Genomic DNA, 24737 nt, shown 5'->3' with positions numbered 1-24737 from the left:
CATTCATTCTTTAAAACTTTATATTTTATTTATTTATTTATTTTAAATGGCCAAATAAACATAGGTTTATTTGTGGGTTTTTTTTGTTTTGTTTTGTTTTGTTTTGTTTTGTTTGTTTGTTTTTGGTTTTTTTTGCCCTCCTCCCTCCCTCCCATACATACCCTCCCTCCCCAGAGTTTTATGTCCATTGGCTGTACTTATATGCATGTACACAAGTTGATCTATTATCTCCCCCAGATAAAACTTTATATTATGAAAATATAAAATATGTATGAAAATAGAATCTACACTAATAAAAGAGAAAAATGCTAATTGACAGTATCTTTGCTATGCCCACAGCCAATCAGAGCAAGTATGCAAATTAACCCAACAAAGATGGTGGTTAATCTATTGTACATGGCCTGGGTCCCGGGAACATCTTCCAGACCCAGGTTGCTCCTAGCCTATAGATCCGTGCTTAGGCCCTGAGCAGCAGGGGTTCCAGAACGCCCCCTGGCCACTCCGAGTCTATGGGTGCAGGTGCCAAGTGGCTGGGGGCGGGGCAAGGTGGGAACATTTCCACATCACCATAGTGAAACAGGGATGTTCCCACCCTGTCCGCAGCCACTTGTGAATGCTCCAGCACCAAGTGGTGGTTTGGGTCCATGCCCCCAGCTCTGTGCCCATGATGGGGGCTGGCTGCTGGCCTCTGGGGTGTGAGGATACCCCGGCAGCCACTGCTGCATGCGACCCAAGGGTCCCTGCATGTCCCCCAGCCGGGCACCCATGGTGAGGCTGGCTATTGGCCTCGAGGGTGTTGGATGACTTGGATGTTCTCACCCCCACCCCCAGTGGCTTGCAGGAACTCTGGCACCAAGCAGCAGTTTGCATCCATGCCCCCAGCCCAGCACCCTCGATGGGAGATGGTGGCCACCATAGGGTGGCAAGGACAGGCCTCTAGCCCAGTGGACACAACCCAGGGGATCCAGAGGAAATACCTTTTTAAAAAAAATATATGTTTTATTGATTTTTTATTTATTTATTTATTTATTTTTTACAGAGAGGAGAGGAGAGGGATAGACAGTGAGAAATATCAATGAGAAACATCAATTAGCTGCCTCCTGCATGTTCCCCACTGTGGATGTGCTTCCAACCAAGGTATTATAGTATAATAAAGCTCTGTGAACCCAAGAACCAACTTCAGCATTATCAACATTTTGTTAGTCTTGTTTCATGTCATCTCTTTCTTTTTCCCCATTGGAATATTTTGAAGTAAACCTTTAAAAATCATGAAACATCATCCATATATAGTTTTGTATTATTCCTAAAAGACTGAGGGTTCATATTATTGGGTATTATCATAACACCATCTAAGAATTGTAAATTATTTTTAACTAGAGGTGAGATGCATGAAATTCGTGCAAAAGTAGGCCGTCCTTCCCCCGGATGCCAGCATCGGCTTCCCTCTGGCACCCGGGACCGAGGCTTTCCTCCAGCCGCCAGAACCCGGGACCCGGGCTACCCTCCAGCCACAGGCAGGCACCCAGGACCCGGACTTCCCTCGCAACTCTGGCTTCATCCTAAAGGACACCCAGTCTAATTAGCATATTATGCTTTTATTATTATAGATAATATCCAGTTAAATTTTATATTACCCCAGTTGTCTCAAAATTTATTTTTCTTACCTAAAATTGACAATATTTCCAATTTATTTATAATTGCCCTTACTTTTACAACCCTTATTTTAAAACATCAATAAGTTCCTCCTTAACCTTTTACCTATTGGTTTTAGGATAGTTACTTAAGAGCAATACTGATACTCAATTTTTAATTCAACAAATAGTTGAACTCTGACTTTATGCCTGTACTAGGTTTGGAACATATAGATGCTCAATAAATCTGTCCTCTTCTGTGGTCCAGCCAATAAGGTAGTCATCTTATTGGTAGATGCTAAGAAGAGCTTGCTTTCCACATCTCTGTGGGAAGTGCAGTAACACTCATAAGCATGTCTTCAAGTCATTTAAGACACACATAAGCCTGTCTTCAAATCACTGTCCTGCAGGCACACCCCACTTTAACTTACTACTGACCTTGGATGGAGCTAAATAAAGTCAGAATTCCATCAGGTGTACAAGGTCTCCAGTACAAAATAGTAAAAGTCATATTATCTATAGACAACTTTGATTCTTTTGTGGAATTTGAGTGTCAGTATTGCTCATCAACAATAGCAGCACTCACAAAGGAGCTCCTTTGCATAGTTCTATATTATTCCATCTTAAAGATCATCTAATCCAACTCTCATAGATTAGTAACTTGATATCCAAGATTATACACCTAGATGGGAAAAAGGTGGAAATAGAACTCTGTTTTCGTCTCTCTCTCAATGTTTTTTTTTTTTTTTAAGTATATTTCACTACTCTCTGCTATTGACTATTCATACACTTAACTAATTTTATGACACCATTATTTCTATTGTGCTTTGTAACTAAATTTTAAATCAGTCTATTCCCCAAACATTGCTCTCTGACTGTAGATCATTGCTCATATGAATAGATGTTTTTATTTTTTACTGTTTCTATTTTAGATGCAGCAGTTCTTGGGAAGACCCCTTGTGAAAAAACCTTTCTTTAGACCCATACTCACTGTTCCTCAAATGCCTGCCAATTGTCATGGAGTCATCTCTGCACCTGGCCAACCAAGACCCCCCCTGGTACAGAGCGCTTCTTGGAGGAATAGATATTAACTAGTTCTTTTTCTTGACTGTGAACTTCCAGAATGAATGTCTGTCTTCTCTTTTTTCATTTATGTGATAAATGATGATGATGATGCTAGTGGTGGTGATGATGATAATTGAACAAATATGATCACTGTTAAGGACATTACATATTTATTTCATTAACTAATAATAGTTTTGTTTTTGGATATGAAGAAGATGAGTATATTTTCATATTAGAGAATCTTTACAGTTACTCTTTGCTTCTATAACAGGCACTAATGCCATATAGATTGATATTTTAATAGATAATTTATATTTAGCATGATTGATGGGTAGGTTGAAAAGCAAAGAAGCCAAGTCACAACAAACTAAATTATGCTATAAGACTAAATAAAAAATTTTAAACACACACGTATATATTCAGAAGGACACTATTTATTTCCAAACACAATATAAATAGCATCACCTTGGAACATATTATTCTGTAAAGTTATAAATCTTTCTAGCTATAAATGGCTAGATAAGCTTTATCCTAATCTGAAGACACAATAGATAAATTTAAAGTGAATAGAATTATTGGTTCCTAGAGGCCTGGTGCATGAAATTCATGCATTGGAGGAGGGTGTCCCTCTGCCCAGCCTGCACCCTCTCCTATCTGGAACTCCTTGGGGGATGTCTGACAGCTGCTCTAAACTGGCAGTCAGACATCCTTCTCACGATGCAGGACTGCTGGCTCACAACTGCTTCCACCTGCCTGCTTGCCTGATCGCCCCTAACCACTCCCCTACCAGCCTAATTGACGTCTCACTGTTCCCTTCCTGGCTCTATTGCCCCCAACTGCCCTCCTCTGCCAGCCTGGTAACCCCAAACTGCCCTCCCCTGCCAGCATGGTTACCCATGACTGCCCTCCCCTGCCAGCCTGATTGCCCCTAACTGCCCTCTCCCACTGGTCCAATCGCCCCTAAATTCCGCCCCCCCTGCCAGCCTGGTCACTTCCAACTGCCCTCCCCTGCTCGCCTAGTTACCCCTAACTGCTCTCCTCTGCTGGCCTGATCTCCCACAACTACCCTTCCCTGCCAGCCATCTTGTGGCAGCCATCATTGACCACATGGGGGCAGCCATCTTGTGTGAGGATGTGAAGGTTAATTTGCATATCACCTCTTTATTATATAGGACAATATTGGTTAAGGTAAACATTTTTAATAAAAGAAAAATGTTTTCCTAGAACATTATAATAATACTAGAGGCCTGATGCACAAAATGCATGCACTTTGGGGTGTTCCCCACCCTGGCCTGTGCCCTCTCACAGTGCAGGAGCCCTGCAGTTGATCTCCCCAAAGAGGTAGGCCCCATCTACCCATCCAGGGCTCCTTGATGGATTGCCCCAAAGAAGTAGGCCAGAGCCAGGGTCCTCCCGCTGGGGCCTGCGCTACATCGCATGGAGCTGCAGGACCCCTGGCATCACTCTGCAGAGCTGTGGGACTCATCTCTGTGCCACACACACAATGTCAAGTCCCCACCCACCCACACACGCCTGCTGCACATGCAGCCTCCTGGCGATGGATTGTTATGGCGTGACTGCGTGATGGCATCATGGCATAAGGGCATGATGACCACATAGGCTTTTATTAGTATAGAAAAGTGTAAAATGCTAATTAGACCAGACATCCTTCTGGATGTCCTTCCAGATAACCTTCTGGACAAAGCTGGGGCTGTGAGGGAAACCCAGGTCCCAGGTACCAGAGGAAGCTGGTGCTGGCAGCCAGGGGAAGGAAGGCCTGCTCTTGCATGAATTTCATGCATCGGGCCTCTAGTGCTAAATATAATTAATGAAAAATTTTTCTAATTTAGATTTTCCCATAAGTATATTCTCGTCAGCTTTTTGTACCTACATATGGCTAACAGTCTCCCTTTGAAATATATAGTCCAAGAAACTCTGCTTATTTTTGTTTAAACTGCCTCTCTATAAACAAATATGTTAATTAAGTACCATATCTTTTTTATCAGCATGATTTTACAGTGTTATTCATGTGGTTTGCTCCTGCACCATTCTATAAGGAACTATGATAAAAGTTTATTGAAAAAAAATTAAATTACCTCAACCTTCTAATAAAATTACTCTTCCTGTCAGGAAAAAGCTTGATACTGAGGCAAACCCCAATTTCTGGGCAGTATTCTGCTCCTTCTCTCACTTACTAGGCTTTGTATGAGTTATACTAATGGCTGTTAGTAGTTATTAGTTTTTGTGAGTAATAACCTTATACTTGAAAATAACCTGTAGAAACTTAGGTAAAAGATTCCATGTTTATAATTATCATAGTAGTCAGAGTAATACTCCAAAAATATTCATTTGATATTAATTGGAATCTTAATGGTTCTAATAAGGATCTACCATTAAATATGGAAAAAACTTTGTTCTATGGTTTCATGGCTAAGGGGTGTCACTACAATTTTCATTCCACCTTTGTAACATTCATGAGACATTGGGTAGACATTCTAGTAGTATTCTCATCTTTACTTCATTTGGAAACTCAATTTTATTATTTTTCTAATTATAAAAGTAGTAAATGCCAATCATAAAACAGCAAATAATATAGAAATACACAAATATATACAAAATCTATAATAATAACAGCATAATATGCTAATTAGGCCGGACAGCCAAATGACCTTCCAGATGAAGCCGAGGCAAACTGCCAGTTGCAGTTGAAGGGCTAGTGCAAGCCACTGCGACTGTGAGGGCTGAGCCCCTTGCAGGAATTCTGTGCATCAAGCTTCCAGTATATGATTAAAAAAAAATACACCAAACAGAAAGCAAAATTACCCTGTAATTGAATCCTAGGAAATAATCACTATTTACAAATTGCTTTATAACTTACAGACCTTTTTCTGTATCTACAGAAATAAATACCCTATATATATTTCTGTACATGTTTGTAATTACTGAGACTATTATGTCCCATTTTTAAAATATGGGTAATATAAACAATTAGAAATATTGCTGAGGAAAAAAACTAAAAAGGGTATAAGCATATCAATATTCCTCTTCTTTATTATATCCATTTTCTGAAGTATAGAAACATGTTGGCATGGAATTACTTCCTAATAATTGAAGCTGATAGTTTATAACTCTATTTTCCTTACAGATGTCTGGCCTAACCTGGACTATGCCAGCGCCTGTGGGAAAGGCTGTGTCTCCTGGTGCAGGTCTGGGAAGTGATCCTCCCATGATGAATTGGGAGAGGATTATAGACAGATTGAAAAATGCTTTTCCACAACAGACCAGGTACCTTAGTTTATATTTACTAATGAGTACAGATCATACTCTACAGTCTGTAGTCATAATTACAGCAATGAAGTATTTCAAAGAAACATATCACACACACACACACACACACACACACACACACACACACACACATACACACTTCACAGATATTTCCTTACCAGGCCTTGGTAAGGAAAATGAAATGTATCAAGAAGGGATTGTGTTCGGTATAAATGCTAAACCTCTTCACTGAAGTTATTAGGGATAAGTCATGCGATAATGCATTTTTAAATTTAGCTTTGCTCATTAACTGAAAGTGCAACTAGTTGTAAACTTATCCAATTTTAATGCCACTGGCTTCAATAATTATCTTAATAACCTATTTCCAATGTGAATTTTAAGTTGATAGTATGCCATATAAATCCAAACTTGATCAGATTTTGCTTTCCTATTTTCTTAATTTCATTGAGGACCCTTATAGTTTCTTTATTAGGCAACAGAGTTAAATGCAAGAAATCATAACTTTACTATTCTTTTCACAGTTCTGACTTTAGTAGAAAGATAATTAATTCTACCCCTCAAGAAGTTTCTTTTCTCTTTACTGTCATATCCAAGGAAATAATTCTAGTGTCACCAGTATTTTTACTTGTATTTAATGCGCATACTGTTATGCTTCAGGATAGATTATGTTTTTATAAATACTATAATAAATCATTAATCGAATTGTAATATAATTGTTATTATTATACCAAAAATTTATGGGCACATTTGGGTCAGTGGACCATAAGAATTGAAAAAGAATTTATCAATTAAAATATTCCTAGGGTTTTAAAAACATTAGTGTTTTAATATTTGCTTTCCTATTCTGTTTAATATTTATTTACTGTGTCTGAGTTTTACGAAACTAAGACTGTCCAGAGTGATAAAGGAAAGAAAGACCAATATAGTAAAAAAAGGAATATTTAGTCCCAGCAAGAGAGCTTTGAGAGATATAAAGAGTCCAGTACATAAATAAGTAGATAATAGATTTCACACAGTGAGCTTTCAAAAATATATTTTTAACATCTTAAATAACACAGTTAGTATCTTACTAAAACATTAGGGCCTTTCATTATGGTTTAAGGTAAATGCAGATAGACTTGTGATCACTTTTTTAGATCAAAGATCATACACGAATATTTTATATTTTGTTTAGGGAGCACATCCTCATCTCGGTAAGGAAAATCACCACTGCTCTTTCCTTTATCTATTCCAGAAAGGAGCTTACAGATTTCTTACAAAAAGTGAAAGATGCTCATGGGAACTCCTTACCTGTTCTGACATTTGATGACATTGTTTATAAGATTTCTCAATTTATTGACCCCAAGAGATCTCAGGTAAAAAAAAAAAAAAAAAAAAAAAAAAAGCCTCATATCTCTCTGTCTCTCTGCCCTTTACTATAGTAGTTAGCTGTTGTTGTTTTTTAATATATGTAAATTTATATTGTTATTTAGGCATAATTGAAACTTTACAAATTGCACATATTTAAAGTGTACAGTGTGATAAATTTTGACATATTACCATAAAATCATCACTTAAATCAAGATAATGAGTATATCTATCACCCACAGTAGTTTTCTCATGCCCCTTTATAATGCATTCCTGCTGCCCCTCCCAGTGTTCATTAGAAAAAGCACATTTCTATGTAATAAGTCTCTTTTAATATCATCAAGGTCATTTTGGGGGGAGGTACTTTACTGTCATGTAGTTTAAGATAACTTTAATATGTAGTTAAAATCATGAAGGTTGAGAGTCTTGAGTTCAAAGTTATTTTTACTTCTCTACATCTCAAACTGAAGTCCTTTTATTTTTGTTTTTGTTTTTAAAGAATAGGTGACTTAACAATATTATATTAATTACAGGTGTACATTTAAATACCTTACAAAATGATCACCATCTTAAGCCTAGTAACATCTGTCACCATACAAAATTATTGCAATATTATTGATTATATTTTATATGCTATATATTATATCATCATGACTCACATGTAACTGGAAATTTGCACCTCTAATCTCCTTTACCTATTTGCTCATTTCCCACACTTTCTCCAGCAACCATCAGTTTGTTCTTTTGTATCTATAAATCTATTTTGTTTTGTTTGTTTATATTACATTTTAGATACCAGATATAAGTGAAATAATATTTGTCTTTATCTGTCAGACTTATTTCACTTAGAAAAACATTCATGTTGTCTCAAATGACAAGATTTAATTCTTTTTTATGACTAATATCCCATTATATGTGTATGTATGTATGTATGTGTGAATATATACACCACATCTTTATTCATTTATCATTCAGTGGACATATAGTTTGCTACTATATCTTGGCTATTATAAATATTGGATAATATTGCAGTGAACATAGGGGTGCATGTATTTTTTCAAATTAGTGTTTTTGTTTTCTTCCAATAATACCCAGAAGTAGAATTTCTGGATTAGAGATCAGGTGGTAATTCTATTTTTAATTCTTTGGAGAACCTTCATACTGTTTTCTGTAGTGGTTGGAGCAGTTAACATTTCCACCAACAGTTCACAAAGGTACCCTTTTCTCTGCATCCTTGCCAACAATTGTTATTCGTTGTCTTTTTTATAAGCAATTTTAACAGGTGTGAGGTGACATCTCATTGTGGTTTTGATTATATTTACCTGATGATTAATGATATTGAATATCTTTCCATGTCTATTGGCCTTTTGTATGTCTTTTTTGGAAAAATGTCTATTTAGGTCCCCTGCCTATTTTATTGTTGTTGTTATTGCTGTTGTTATTGTTACCCAATAATATTTTTTCCATTAATTTTTTTTAAGAGTGAGTGGAAGGGAGAGAGTGTGGGAGGAAGGATGGTGGGCGGGAGGGGGAGAGAGAGGGAAGAAAGAAAGGAAAAAGAGAGAGAGAGAGAGACATTGATGTGAGAGATATCAATTGGTTGCCTCCTGGACACACCCCACCCCGATTGGGGCCAGGGATCAAACCCACCATACAGCACATTTGATCAGGAATTGAACTTATGACCCTTCAGTCCATGGGTTGACACTCTAACATTTAGCCACACTGACCAGGGCACCCTCTCCCTATTTTTAATTGGATTGCTTTTTTGATAGTATATTATATGTGTTCTTTATATATTTTGGATATTAACCCCTTATGAGATATACTATTTGCAAATATCCTCTGCCATTCAGTAGATTGTCTTTTATTATTATTATTGATGTTTTCCTTCACTGTGCTGCAAAAGTTTTTAGTTTGATGTAATCTCATTTGTTTATTCTTCTTTTGCTGCCCTTGCCTGAAGAGACAAATCCATAAAAATATTGCTAAGAGCATTGTTAAAGAGTTTACTATATGTGTTTTTTTCTCTAGGAGTTTTATGGTTTCAGTTCTTACACGCTAGTCTTTAATCTATTTTGAGTTTATTTTTGTATATGGTGTGAGAAAGTGTTCCTGTCATTTTTTTGCATGTATCTATCTATCCATTTTTTCCAACACTGTTTATTGAAAAGCCTGTGTTTTCCCCATTATATATATTCTTGCCTTTTTTGTCATATAAGCATGAGTTTGTTTCTGGGTCTCTCTTCTCTCCCATTGGTCTGTGTTTTGATATTTTTGCCAGTACCATTCTGTTTTGATTACTGTAGCTTTGCAATATAGTTTGAAATCAGGATGTGTAATACTTTCAGTTTTGTTGTTCTTTCTCAAGATTGCTTTGACTATTTGGGGTATTTTGTTGCTCCATACAAATTTTTGGATTATTTGTTCTAGAATTCTGTGATTTGTTTTTGTTCTGTGAAAAATATCATTGGTACTTTGATAGGGATTACATTGACAGTAGATTGCTTTGGGTAGTATGGACATTGTAATAATATTAAGTCTTCCAATTCATGAACATTATATATCTTTCCATTTATTTGTGTCATCTTCAATTTCTTTTTTCAGTGTCTTATAGTTTTTAGATTATAGTTGTTTCATTCCTTGGTTGTTTATTTCTAGGTATTTTATTCTTTTTGATGGAATTGTTTTTATAATTTCTCCTTTTGATAATTTGTTTTTAGTTTATAGGAATGCGACAGATTTCTGTGTATTAATTTTGTGTCCTGCAAAGTTATTAAGTGTATTAGTTCTAATAGTTTGTGGTGAAACATTTTCTAACATAATCTATCATCTACAAACAGTAAATTTTACTTTTTCTATTTCTATTTTTTAAAATATATTTTATTAACTTTTTTACACAGAGGAAGGGAGAGGAATAGAGAGTTAGAAATATTGATAAGAGAGAAATATCGATCAGCTGCCTCCACTTCTCCTACTTGGTATATGCCTGCAACAACTGGAATTGAACCTGGGACTCTTTAGTCCACAGGCTGATACTCTACCCACTGAGCCAAACCAGTTAGGGCTTCTGTTTCCATTTTTGATGTATTTTATTAATTTATTTTTCTTATATGATTACTGTGGTAAGACTTACAGTACTATGTTGAATAAGAGTGTTCAAGTGGACATCTCTGTCTTGTTTGGAGTGAGCAGGCCAGCAGGGGAGCAGGTGGGGGAGAGCAGGCCAGTGGGGAGGGGAGTAGGCCAGCAGGGGCAGGGCAGTTGGGGGTGAGCAGACTGGCACAGGGAGCAGTTGGAGGTGATCAGTCTGTTGAGGGGGACATTTAGGGGTGAGCAGGCCAGTGGCAGGGGGCAGTTGGGAGAGAGCAGGCTGGCAGGCAGAGTGATTAGGGGCCATCAGGCAGGCAGGTGAGCGATTAGGAGTCAGCAGTCCCGGATTACAAGAGGGATATCCAACTGCCAGTTTAGGCCTGATCCCTATAAACCAGCAGTAGGACATCCTCTAAGAGGTCTCAGATTAGAGAGGGTGCAGGCCGGGCTGAGGAACACCCTGCCCGCCCTCCTGCACAAATTTCATGCACCGGGCCTCTAGTGTTGAATAAGAGTGTTCAAAGTGGACATCCCTGCCTTGTTTTTGATCTTAAGGGAAATGGTTTTCGTTTTTGCCCATTGAATTTGATATTAGCTGTGGCTTTGTGATATATGGCCTTTATTATGTTGAGGTGTGTTTCCTCTATTACCAGTTTGCTCAAATTTTTTATTATAAGCCAGAGCTGGATTTTGTCAAATTCTTTTTCTGCATCTATTTTATATGATCATATTTTTATCCTTTATTTTATAAATGTGGTATATTACATTAATTCATTTGCACATATTGTACTGACCTTGCATCCCAGGAATAAATCCCATTTGATTAAGGTGTATGATATTTTTAACATATTGCAGAATTCAGTTTGCTCATATTTTGAGGATTTTTACATTGATGTTCACCAGGAATACCAGCCTCATAGTTTTATTCTTTTATAGTGTCTTTATCTGTTTTTGGAATTAGGATAATTCTGGCATCATAAAATGAGCTGGGGAGTCTTTTCTTTCCCTGAATTTTTTGGAATAGTTTGAGAAGGACAGATGTTAGTTCTTTGAATGTTTTGTAAATATCACTGATGTTATGTGCTACCTGTTAGGAGCTTTAAGATGAACCACAGTTGGTAGCTGCCTCTGCTGGTCCTGGGTGCACATTGTCGGGCCAAGCTGTGTGCCAAGGCCAACTTCCACCAGAACTGAATCTGGGGCAGGTTAATAGAAAGCCTGGCGCACCCTGAGATCTGGCTCTGTCTTCCACTGCCGGTTTGGTTCAGCCACTGAAAGAACCTCTGGCAGTGTATGAGTCACTAGGCGGGGGTAAGTGGTGTTCACCAGGTTGGTACAGATTCAGTCTTCATGTCAGTTCTGTCTTAGGCCACACTGAAAAATTCTCAACGTACACCAAGTTCAGGTTAGTTGCCACCCATCTGGGATCTGAAAATCTTTGTTGTGGGGCAGTGTGATCTCAGGGTGAGGTCAGCAGATTTCATCAGGTTGTAATAACAGGATTTGGATTTGTGGCAGGAGGCTTTTCCCAGGATCACTGTTGCTAGTCGAGATGTGTGGGGGAGGAGGTGGGTGGCAGTGGCTTTGCCCCAGAATCATATAACTACATCTCTCCCATGCATCTCTGACATTCCCTGCGACTGCCTGGACCTCCTTTAGAACCTTTCAAGAAAGACTGTAGCAGGCCCAGGCTGCCTGTAGCTGGCTTATTTCTCAACAGTGTGCCAGCTTGGCAGGGTGAGTCCACAGGGAATTGGGAGGGTAGGGCCACTGGGTCTCCCCAGGCCAATCGATGTCATATGGAAGGGAGAGCCAGGAAAATAGGGTCTGTGGACGGTGTGGGAAAGGGTTTCAGCACAGGGACAATGGTAGCTGTAACTTTAGCCTTCTCCCTAAAGTCACATAACCCAGTCTCTCCTTATGTGACTCAAATTCTCTGAGCTGCCAAATTCTCTCAGAGCTACTTACCCTCTCTGCTAGATCTAGGGTGAGTGCCCATAAATGAGACTTTGTGTGCTGGCCCTTTAAGAGGGCACCCGAGTTTCTAGCAGACTCTTGTCTATTTCTGGCAGTTGGAATTCCCACTGATTTTCACAGCCAGATGTGATATGGGCTCTTTCCTGTTCTGGTGCTCCAGCCTGGGAGCCTATCATGGAGTTTAGACACTTTGCTCTTCCGGGTGAACCTTTGCAGCTGAAATACTTTTTTTTGGATTCTCAACCACTAGATACATTTTTTTCACACTTCATGTTCTTATTTATAAGACTTTTGTTCAACTAGTCTTTAGTTGATTTGTCAGATTTATTGTTCTATAATTTATTTATTTATTTATTTATTTTTTACAGAGAGGAAGGGAGAGAGATAGAGAGCTAGAAACGTCGATGAGAGAGAAACATCAACCAGCTGCCTCTTGCACACTCCCCATCGAGGATGTGCCTGCAACCAATGTACATGCCCTTGACCGGAATCGAACCTGGGACCTACCAGTCCACAGACCGACACTCTACCACTGAGCCAAACCGGCTTCAGCAATTGTTCTATAATTTAAATGTAATTCTAATTTGATCTTGGAAGAAGCTGAGTATATCTTCCCCTAATTAGCTGCCATCTTGGATCTTCCTCATTCATATACTTTCTTAATTCTAGTTGTCGCTTTTTTCTTTTCTACTTAAGTAAGTCTCTCTTCAACATTTATTGTATGGCTGATTTAGTGGTGATGAACTTTTTTAGCTTTTGCTTGTTTGAGAAACTCTTTATCTCTCCTTTAATTTTGAATGCCAACCTTGCCAGGTAGAGTATTCTTGAATGTAGGTTTTTGTTTTGCTTTCAACACTTTGAGTATATTGTGTCTTTTCTTTCTGGCTTGCAAAGTTTCTGCTTAAAAATCAACTGATAGTCTTAGAGGAATTTCCTTATTTTTGTGACTGGCTTTTCAGATTCTCTTTATCTTTAATTATTGACATTGTGATTTATGGACCTCTTTGGGTTCATCTAATTTGGGATTTGGTGCTTTCTTGACCTAAATGTCTGTTTCCTTCCTCAGGTTTGGGAAGTTTTCAGCTGTTATTTATTCAAAGAAGTTCTCTTTCCCATTCTCTGATCTCCATCTTAGACCCCTATAATACAAATGTTTAGTATGCTTGATGTTGTTCCCGAGGTCAACATCAATAATAATACATTATTCTCATTTAAAACAAATGTTTTTCTTATTTTTGTTCTTTTTAAACTTGGGTAACTTCCACCTCTTTATTTTCCAGATTGCTGCTCTGTTCTTCTATGTCATCTACTCTGTTGATTCCCTTGTGTATTTTTCATTGCAGTTTATTGTATTCTTTAGCTCTAATTTGGTACTTCTTAAATTTTCTATTTCTTTGTTGAAGTTCTCATTGTATTCATTCATTTTTTCTCTCAAGTTTGGTGAGCATCTTTATGACCTTTGCTTATCTTCTCCTTTTTCCCCAATTGATTCCTCCTCCCCCAGCCATTCCCATTCTGGGCAAGCCTCCACCACCCCAGTGTCTGTGTTGATTGATTATGCAAATAGACATGCATTCAAGTCCTTTGGTTGTTCTCTAACCCCTCCCCCACTAACATTTGTCTCTGGATCTATTCTTGTTCATCAAATTATGTTGATCATTATATCTCATATATGAGTGAAATCATATGGTATTTATCTTTATTTTCCTGGTTTATTTCGCTTAGCATAATGCTCTTCAGTTCTATCCATGCTGTTGCAAATGTTAAACATTCTTTCTTTTTTTTATAGCATTCCATTGCATAGATGTACCTCAGCTATTAGTTTATGTATGTCATGATATGTTAAAAGATGAAAATCACTCAATGTCCTTTTCATATGGTGTTTTTCCCTGGATTCCAGATTGAGTGAGTTTTGCATGAGCCTTTAGGAGCAGAATTTATTTTCTACACAGTTCTGTAGTTGTCCTGGATATATTTCCTGTTGGTTTTCAAAAGTTTTTTGGGGGGCTCATCTATCTTGTGCATGTACTAAGGGTTGGGGTACCTGATGTAGAACTTCAATTTCTCACTCTTCAAAGTAAAGTTCTATACCTTTAAGATTCCTCCTGACCATGGAACACTGCAGTCCCCTCAGTTGGACTGTATCGTATTTTTCTAGTGCTGTGTCGTGTGCTCATCCAGTTTCCATCTTAAACCTCCTCAGGCCCTCAACTCTAATAGTTAGCTGACTTAATTAAAACCATAACATATTTGGAAAAATTAATTATCTGTAATTGTATTAAATCATCTCAATAAAAAATTTAATTTCAACCAGACAAATGACATGGGAAGTCTTTTTGAAATACTTCCAGATCATTCTAGAATAAACTGACCTTTCTGAAATTTACTCTAGGTCAATTTGAATGATTATAAAGGAGGTTTTCCCCCAATTTTTCTGCAAACATTTATTTAAATTAAAAGAATACATATAGTTATTTTTTTAATTTAAAAAATATATTTTATTGATTTTTTACAGAGAGGAAGGGAGAGAGATAGAGTTAGAAACATCAATGAGAGAGAAACATCGATCAACTGCCTCCTGCACATCCCCTACTGGAGATGTCCCCACAACCAAGGTACATGCTCCTGACTGAAATCGAACCTGGGACCTTTCAGTCCACAGGCCGATGCTCTATCCACTGAGCCAATCAGTTTTGGCCACATAGTTATTTTTGTTTTACCTAATCCTCAGTATATAAGTAATATTGCCAATATTTTGTTTCAAGATTTATCATGAATCTGTTTGACCTTTATCCTTTTGCTAATTCTCACTATATCATATTCTGTGGTATTCTATTCATCTTCCTGTTTTAGAACAAGTCTGAAAAATATCAGTGTAATATTTTTCTTTTCAGAGTCAAGGAAAATCAGTGCCAAGTGGTAGTGGTGTTTCTCCCAGCCATCCTCCACCACAGTCCAATGCTACCCAGCCCCCAAAACCAGCCTGGAGGCTCCTCAGTTCGCAAGGTCCTGTCACGAGGGAAGGAGCCGACGATTTGGTGAGATTGGGATTGCTGATTATAAATTTAATGTGGGAGAAAAAAATGAGCTGAATACATCTTATGTGTATTTCCCCTAGGATGAGGAGGGAGAGGAAGAAGAGCCTTGTGTGATCTGTCATGAGAATCTCTCTCCAGAAAACCTCTCAGTTTTGCCTTGTGCTCACAAATTTCATTCTCAGGTAAACTAATCCTTTTATTGTTTACCATTAATCAACTAAGGGAGATTCATATTGCCTTATTTGAAACTAGAGGCCCTTTACATGAAATTTGTGCATAGGTGTGTGTGTCCCTGAGCCCAGCCTGCACCCTCTCCAATTTAGGATCCCTTTCACAATTCAGGACTGCTGGCTCCCAATTGCTTGCCTGCCTGCCTTCCTGATTGCCCCTAACCACTTCTTCCTGCCAGCCTGATCACCCCCTAACCACTCCCCTGCCAGCCTGATTTATGCCTAACTGCTCCCCTGCCCCCAGCTGGTCACCCCTAATTGCCGTCCCCTGCAGGCTTGGGTCCCCCCGCCCCAGCTGCCCTTCCCTGCAGGCCTAGTTACCCCAACTTCCCTCCTCTGCCAGCCTAGTCACCCCTAACTGCCCTCCCTTGCAGGCCTGGTCCCTCCCAACTGCCCTCCCCTGCTGGCCATCTTGTGGTGACCATCTTGTGTCCACATGGGGACAGCCATCTTTGACCACATGGAGGCAGCCATCTTGTGTTGGAGTGATGGCCAATTTGCATATTACTCTTTTATTAGATAGGATCATATGCATCCACTGCTGTTTCTTGAGTGGATAAAGTGCTAGGCTTTTGGGTACCACACAGAAATACTTACACCTGTTTCCCCAGCTACAGATTGCTTTGTGCTTTCTCAGATCTCCATATACCTTACAGAAGAAGGTGACGTGATTATACTTTAATGGTAGAGAGTAGGCAGTCACTTGAATAGAACTGGAAAGAATGTTGGTTGACATAGCAATTCAGTGATAATTTAGCAGCATGCCACTTTACCTTGATGTGCTATAAATAACATAGTGTCTTTTGTCCACACTAATGATGGTCTCTAGTGTTATAATGCATAAGACTTACCTTAGTAGTGTCATCAGGCTCTGGTATTTGTTTTTGAAGATGCTTAGGCTTGAGTTTTGATGTTAGAAAAAATGTGAGGCTAGCATAACTTTTGTTGATTCTTAGCATTAATATAGATAGATCCTGGTGTTACTGCTGTGCAGATGCTAATGATAGACAGTTTATAACCCAAGTCTTCTGTTACAGACATGTAATTTGACACTGGAAAAGTTAATCTTATATAAAAAGACTTTTTAAGGAAGTGAACAATAGCAGGCTCATTCAAGCCATATCTGTAAAGCATCATTTCAAAGATATGTGATACATGTTATAGAATTATATTTTGTATCTGCTCTGATATGAAGAGATACACATAGAATGGCTAACTCTAAAAGATCTCAAGGACAGATACTTAGCCACCTGACTTTCCCATTTAAAGTTTTAAAAATCTGACTCATTTAGAAATTAAATGTTTCACAAAACTTATTTCATTCTTTGCTAAAGCCCATTGAATAGAAATTAAGGTAATTCATCCAGATTACTTTTTAGGGTTAGATTTAATGGGCTTCATATATAGTATCTATTCTTAAGCTGCTGTCATTTGACCTGGCTCTCCATCATTCATACAGGTAAAATAATTTTTTTTTTGCAGAATTAGTTTTCAAACAAAAGGCTTAACAGATAGTTTATAGCCAAATAGTATTACCATTGTCACCAAAGAAAAAGCAATCTGAAAAGTATTTCATCATCTAGGAATTTTAACTTCAAAACACCATAAGCACTTGACACAAGGTGTTGGTGACTTTTGTATGTTTAGTTATGATGTGTTTCTGGGTTATAAATGAGGACGATCTATAATAAATTAGGGAAAACACTATAGAAGCTTTCCTCAACCTTTTTGTTAGGAAGAAAGAACTGCTAATCATCCTATATAATAAAAAGGTAATATGCAAATTATACCCTTAACCTAGAGTTCCACCAGAGTTTGACCAGAGGTAAGGCTGGCCCTCCAACCACCCAGGGACCCTCCACCCCTGGAAGGCCCCACCCCCAATCTGCCCCCTACACTCCTATCAGGGCGGGCCGGACCCCACTCATGCACAAATTTGCGCACTGGGCCTCTAGTCCTGAATACGTGGTGTTAGGTGAAGGATTCTAGGTGAATAAATTGTCTGAAAGGTGTTCTGTTACCAGCAATATCATTCAGCAAACCATAGAGAAGATGCCGTCATTTCAACAGCTGGCTTGGCAATTCACCAGATAAGGCTTTAAGACCTACTGACAGACATGTTGGTTGACATTCCTGATGTACAGATTAACTAGAGGTCCAATGCATGAAATTCGTGTAAGGGTAGGCCTTCCTTCTCTCCAGCCACTGGCAGGCAACCGGACCTGGGCTTCCTTCTCTTTCACTGCCCACAGGCACCTGGGACCTAGGCTGGCTTTCGCTCTGGCTCTGGCTTAGTTGGAAGGACGTCCAGAATGATATTTGGTCTAATCAGCATATTATTATATTATTATTATTATTATTATTATAGACTATAGGCCCAAGGCATGAAATTTGTGCTCAGGCACAGTCCCTAGGCCTGGCCTGTGATCAAAGCCATCTTACCCAGCTGCCAGCAGCTGGCCTACCTCCTGCCACCACTCTCCCCAGGTTCCCTGTTCACCACTGGGAAATTGGAGTCTGCGGGCCTGGGGAGGGGCCAGGAGGTGGTCCTTGCACCTCATAGTGACTGGTCTAGCAGTTGTTCTGGTTTTTCCACTCTTTGGTCAATTTGCATATTACTCTTTTATGTATAGAAATGTGCTCCAGTCCTTCCACTTCTAGGGACAGAGGCAAAGGAGGGTTGCTGAAAGTAATAAGAGAGGCAGCAGGGTGAACTTTTTTTTCAGCGGGGAGGGTGGGAGAGTTTCCACCTGATGGGGGGCTTCAAAGGACAGCAGCCTACTTCTGCTATCCTCTGTCTCTAGAGACACAATTTCTGATTGGCATCTGGCAGGACAAAGTAGTTGCAGGTATAGGACTGGAAGTGCCTTTCTGTATGCGGCTCCCTGCAGAGTCTCTTATGGCCAAGGAATGCTTTGTTCTAACCATTACTCCTGGAGCCAGGGCTGCTGGGTCATCTGGGGCAGTTGGGCAGGATGGAGGTGGGACAGGGAAGGGGAGGGCAAGAAGAAGTATGGGGTAGCAGACTGGGGGTTGAGGAAGGGAGAGGGTGAAATATGTGTGTAGAGAGGGAGGGCTGATGCAGAAGGAGAGTTGGGGTCAGCATAGGAAGGTTTGGAGGTACTAGGAGAGAAAGAGGGACCAGCAGATGCCAGAACAGGGTAAAGGAATCAGGTGGGGGTCTGTGACTAAGTCCCTTCCCCAGACCCTACCATCTCAGTTGGCTAGTGGGAGAGGTCCATAGTGAGGTGCTGAACCCCCTCTATTTTGTGTCTGAGACTCCAGAACATGTGGCAAATACACCCCACCCCTGACACCCCTGCCAAAGTGCTGCCATTTAGAAGGCATTTGCAGACACATGGATTGTTTTTAAGTTAATGCTTTTCAGTTCACTCTGTTTCCCACTTGACATTTTTTATTGAAAAGGCAGATTCTGCTGGTGTTTATTCGTTTGTGTGTGTGGGGAGGTGGGGTGGCAGCAGGGGTGTTCTCCATGGGCAGAGATCTGATGAGAGACAGAGACAAAATATGCAGGCAGACATGGGGAATGAGTAAATGGGATCAGAGAGCAAGGAACAGGGAGAGAGATGTACCGAGCGAGACAGACACCTGACACAGGGTGCTGTGGACAGGGATAGACTTCCCAGCCCAGTGAGAGGGCTCATTTGGTGGAGCAGTGGCTCCCTGGGTAAGTTCACCCTGGACTCAGCTCTCGGGTCCGGAGTTGGCAAACTGAAATCTGGAATAATTAGAGCTAATTTCATATGTTCTAACAGCTGCAGGCCACCCTTCCCAAAGCCTGCCTGCTGTGATTCCACCCCAGCAAAGGGGCTTTGCTGGCACAGTTGGTGCTGACTGCCAGGGGGGAAGGGTGCACAGGCAGAGAGCCCTCAGGCCCAGAGGTTGGGGTGGGCCCCTGCCTCCAGAGCATATCCCACGATTATACAGTCCAGTGCTTGCTGCGGCCTGGGATGGCAGGTTGCGACTGGGTTAGAAATTGGACCAGAACTTGGTCCACGCTCCCCTGGGCCTTGTGCTGAGCCCTGGTAGCATGGGCCCCAGCATTTGGGTCCTTAGGTTTTTATTATCTTGGCCTCCTGAGCATTCCCATCTCATCTCTGTGAAGATTCGAGAAGGGGCTTTCCTTGTATCCTGCCACCGGGAGAGCCTGTCTGGAACTGAGGCCGCTGGGTGAAAAAGGGACAATCTAGTGCTTGGCATTTGGTGATCAGTTTGTCTCTCGGCCTAGATGCACCCCAAAAGAGTGACTTTTTGAGCTTTCATTTGTATGTCCATATGAAACGCATGCCTCCTCTGGAATGCGGAGTGCAAGGGAAAGGAGAAAGGTGCAGATTCCTCACATGTGAAAGAGGCTTTATACTTTGAACTGCTAGCCTGAATCAGTGATCTAATTTTGTTGTTTCAGGATCCTTTGGTAGGTTGGGTTGGAGTGCTGGCAGGGTAGGATTTTATATTTCTACTAGTGGCTGGTGCATGAAATTCATGCACATTAAAAGGGAATTAATTAGAGGAAATATTTTAATACTAGAGGCCTGGTACATGAAACTTGTGCGGTGGGGGGGAGGGTTGGGGAAGTCCCTCAGCCCAGCCTGCACCCTCTCCACTCTGGGACCCCTCAAGGGATGTCCAATTGCCTGTTTAGACTGAAGTTGGGCCTAACGGGCAGTCGGACATCCCTCTCACAATCCAGGACTGCTGGCTCCCAACCACTCTCCTGCTTACCTGATTACCCCTAATTGCTTCTGCCTGCCAACCTGATTACCCCAGAACCACTCCCCTGCCAGCCTGATTGACTCCTAACTGCTGCCCTATCAGCCCGATTGCCCCTATCTACCCTCCCCTGCCAGCCTGGTCACCCCCAATGTCCCTCCCCTGCAGGCATGGGTGCCCCTGACAGTCCTCCCCAGATGCCCTCCCCTGGTTCTCCCCAACTGCTCTCTCCTATTGGCCTGGTCCCCCCAACTTGCCCTCCCCTGCAAACCAGATCCCCTCTAATATCCTCCCCTGGAGGCCTGGTCACCCCCAACTGCCCTCTTCTGCCAGCCCAATCATACCTAACTGTCGTCCCCTGCAGGCCTGATTGCCCACAACTGCCCTCCCTTGCAGGTCTAGTCCCTCCCAACTGCCCTCTCCTGCAGGCCTGAACCCCCTAATTGCTTTCCCCTGTAGGCATGGGCATGGTCCTCCCAGCTGCTCTCCTCTGCTGGCCTGATTGTCCCTAGTTGCCCTCCCCTGCAGGCTTGGTGCCGCCCCTTCTACTGCCCTTCCCTGCATGCCTGGTTTTCTACAATTCCCTTCCCTACAGGCCTGGTCACCCCTAACTGCCCTCCCCTGCAGGCCTGATCACCCCCAACTGCCCTCCCCTGCAGGCCTGATTGCCCACAACTGCTCTTCCCTGCTGACCATCTTGTAGAGGCCATCTTGTGTCCACATGGGGACAGCCATTTTTGACCACATGAGAGCGGCCATCTTGTGTGTTGAAATGATAGTCAATTTGCATATTACCTCTTCATTATATGGGATTGTTATTTGCTCTTTCTCTATAATAGAAGTGTCAGAGATGAAAGAAAACTAGTAAAATGTATATGAAAAATCTCCCTCCTGTCAGAGTCTGGGGCATGCCTTGAAACCCAGAGTCAAGTCCCCGCCCACCTACATGTGCCTTGAAATCACAGAGACCCAGACCAAGCCTGCCCCACCCCCGTCAAACCCTGCAGGATGGGAGGCACATCCTCAGATCCCCTAGCCTAATGCCGAGTATGGGGTATGGCCTCATGTCCTCTGGCCCAACGTGAGGGCATGAGGGCATGAGGGCATGAGGGCATGACAACTATTTGCATATTATCTCTTTATTATATAGGATAGAGGCCTAGTGCTTGAGTGGTGGCTGGCCAGCCTGCCCTGAGGGGGCCCCAATTTGGGCGGGGGTCCCCTGCTGGGAGGCAGGACCAGCTGGGGCAAAGGAATACAGATGGTTTACAGGTTGGCCAAGCTTCTGATCAGGATTGGGGGTTACTGCTGAGAGGTGGGGCTGGCCTGGGCAAGGGGCTGCAGTTGTTCTGGTTTCTGGTCATTCTGCTGTTTGGGTTGCTGGGATTTTATTATATAGGATAGCTGCCTCTGCTCGGCTAAATCTGAGAGACTGACATGAATCTTTTTGTTCCCTAGTGCATTAGACCTTGGTTAATGCAGCAGGGGACATGCCCAACATGCAGGCTCCATGTTTTGCTATAAGAAGACTTTTCTGGTCACTCCAGCCAGCACTTGTCTAAGATCTGATACCAGGTACTATGAAAAGGGAGTTTTTAGACTCCACAATTTAGTTTTGCCTTTTGTTGTGAGCTTATAGTGTGAGTGGTGTGAAGCAGTCCACTCCTCAGTTTTGTACAAAAGAAGCTAACTAATCTCATCAAAACTGCAGCCAAAGAGGACAAGACAAATCTTCAGGACTGTGAACTGAATCAAATGGCTTAAAGATGATGGAATTTTAAAAGTTACATCCATTACATTTAATCTTATATTATTAGGTGTTTTCTTCTAGCATAAACATGGTAAATGTTAGCATTTATCTCAGGATGTCTTTTTTTTGTCATTTTTCTTCTCAAAACTCATACTTGACTTTTCCTCATAATACTACATTTTAATTTTCTGAAATAAACTTAAGCAAGAGAAATACTGTAAAACCAAAAGGAGAAGTAGGAAAATTGCCCAGATTTTAGTGTTTCTTTTAACTTTTGAAACTGCTTATAAAAATATAATTATTTAAATTTTATCTCTATCTTCCCTATTCTTTTTTATTCTCTAACATATGTACCCATGAAGAAGTTATGTGCTACTTTCGGACTATACAGTGGTGTGTTAGAACTGTCTTATAATGGCTTGTGAGAGATGATTGTTAAAGTTCCAGGAATTTTTTGAGCCAATTGTCAAATAGTTGGTAATTTAAAATTTGTCTGTAGTGGGAGTGTTTACCCCATAGAAATTGGCAAATGCTCTCATAGTACACAGTACACCATTGGGACTATTACTGACCCTTCTTTGTGTTCCCAGTGTCTTGCCCAGTAGGTGCAGCATAAATATTCCCAGAATCAGAAATAAGGAAGTAGTAAGAAAAGGAGTTAATGTGTGAATTAAGTCACTTGCTCAACTGAATAATTGAAATCTCATATCCATTTGTTGTAAACACGGTCTTATGCCTTAATCATTTATGCTTAGTAGGAATATTATTTTTCTGCCTTAAGTATCAAATTTCACTTTCTGGTGCCAGGGATGTGGGGCACTTTTTGTGTATAATTGCTTCTTGTGACAAACTTGATACCCACTGGATTAAGTTGCATATCTAAAGCTTGTCACTGAGAGCTTGTATTCTTAGAAGTCAAAACCATATTGTGTAAATGCTGTATGTTTACATGTCCCCAGATACAAAATTAGAATAATTCAGTTATCTTGTAAGACAAATATTACTTGGTTCATATTTTTTCCATAATTAATGAAATAAAGACTGAATGTGTTCCTTCACTCAGCAAGTATTCTTTTTAGTATAACAGTGTAAATGTGTATCTTAAAGTTACTTCAAATCTCTATTTAAACTTTTTTCTGTAATGATATGCTGTTTTCTTCTGTAATAAGAACAGACTGTAAAATGCAAAGAAAAAATCCAAAAAAATGAAGATAGTCATCAAGACACATAAAATGCCAAGAGTATATCAGAATTGCAAAATTCAGAATTTATAGGACCTTTAATAATTTTCTTGTCTAAATTTCAAGGTCATGGTAATATAGCAAATTATCTTGTAAAACAAATGTTTCTTAGTTTATGTTTACAATTCCAATTTCATTTTCATGTGAGAAAGAATAAATATTTCTTAAACACCTGTTTTATCTTTGTGAATCTGTTTAAATATATACTGAGACTACTTTAAAGCTCTTCTTTAAAGTCTATTTATGTTTAATTGTGCTTAAACTTTTTCTTCTGTTATGGGAAAAGATCTAAGTACAAAGCAGTTTATAAGTCATGTAGACTTGTAAAATGCCAAGACTGTCTTGGATATGGAATGTCAGAGCTTGTAGGTCCTTAATGGTCCTCTAGTATATCCTCATTTTCAGGAACATCTTGCCCAAGGTCATGTTGTTACAGAAGACCAGAGAGAAAACCAAGTAATGCTTAGAGAAATGGAGTTACAGTGTTTTATTATGCCGGCAAAATCAGTAGGGTCGCCTCCAAGAATATCTGAGCAAAGCAATATGGTGGGAGCTTTCCTTTATATTCTAGAGGCCCAGTGCATGCAATTCAGTGCCTCAGCCCAGTCTGCACCATCTCTAATCTGGGACCCCTCAAGGGATGCCCAGCTGCCCTCTCACAATCCAGGACTGCTGGCTCCAACTGCTCACCAGCCTGATTGCCCCTAATTGCTTCTGCCTGCCAGTCTGCACCCCAGAACCACTCCCCTGCCAGCCTGATCAATGCCTAACTGCTTTCCTGCCAACCTGATTGTTCCTAACGGCCCTCCCCTGCCCACTTAGTCACCTCTAACAGCCCTCCCCTGCAGGCATGGTTGCCCTCAATAGCCCTCTCCTGCAGGCCTGGTCCCCTCCAACTGCTCTCCCCTGCAGGCCTGGTCCCCCCCAACTATCCTCTGCTGCAGGCGTGGTCTTCCCTGAACTGCCCTCTTCTGCTGACCTGTCCCCCCCAACTGTCCTCCCCTGCTGGCCATCTTGTATCCACATGGGGGCAGCCATCTTGTGTTATTTGAGTGACAGTCAATTTGCATATTACCCTTTTATTAGATAGGATTGGTCTCTTTGTTCCCCAAATATGTTTTTTCCAGACCTTATGTTGCATGATTAGTTTACAAGGTCAAACAGCTAAACTTATCTTCCCTGTTATTCAAGCAAGCTAAAAAGCAAAGTTAATTCACAGAACAAGAGACAGGCTAAAAATAGCAGAGTTGGCTCACAGAATAAGAGATCATCTAAACAGCAGAGAATTTCAAACAGTAGTTTTACAAAATGGAGGTTACTATGCTTTAGGTTGACAACATAGTTTG

At 40.6% G+C, this 24737-nt stretch overlaps 1 protein-coding gene across 1 annotated transcript in view; it reads left to right on the top strand.

Moving 5' to 3' along the window:
• Positions 1–23563, top strand: part of DZIP3 (DAZ interacting zinc finger protein 3) — a 120909-nt gene extending 97346 nt beyond the window's left edge. The window contains 6 exon segments of the mRNA XM_045584010.1: positions 2564–2689; positions 5842–5981; positions 7219–7339; positions 15296–15439; positions 15520–15621; positions 21859–23563. Of these exon segments, the coding sequence (XP_045439966.1) occupies positions 2564–2689; positions 5842–5981; positions 7219–7339; positions 15296–15439; positions 15520–15621; positions 21859–21969 (744 nt within the window). The 3' untranslated portion in view covers positions 21970–23563.
• The last annotated feature ends 1174 nt before the right edge of the window (positions 23564–24737 follow it).

Source organism: Pipistrellus kuhlii, unplaced genomic scaffold (genome assembly GCF_014108245.1).
Source record: "Pipistrellus kuhlii isolate mPipKuh1 unplaced genomic scaffold, mPipKuh1.p scaffold_m20_p_2, whole genome shotgun sequence".
Classification (NCBI taxonomy): Eukaryota; Metazoa; Chordata; class Mammalia; order Chiroptera; family Vespertilionidae; genus Pipistrellus; species Pipistrellus kuhlii.
Note: the sequence above shows the minus strand (reverse complement) of the source record. Positions and strands in the feature narration are given on the sequence as shown.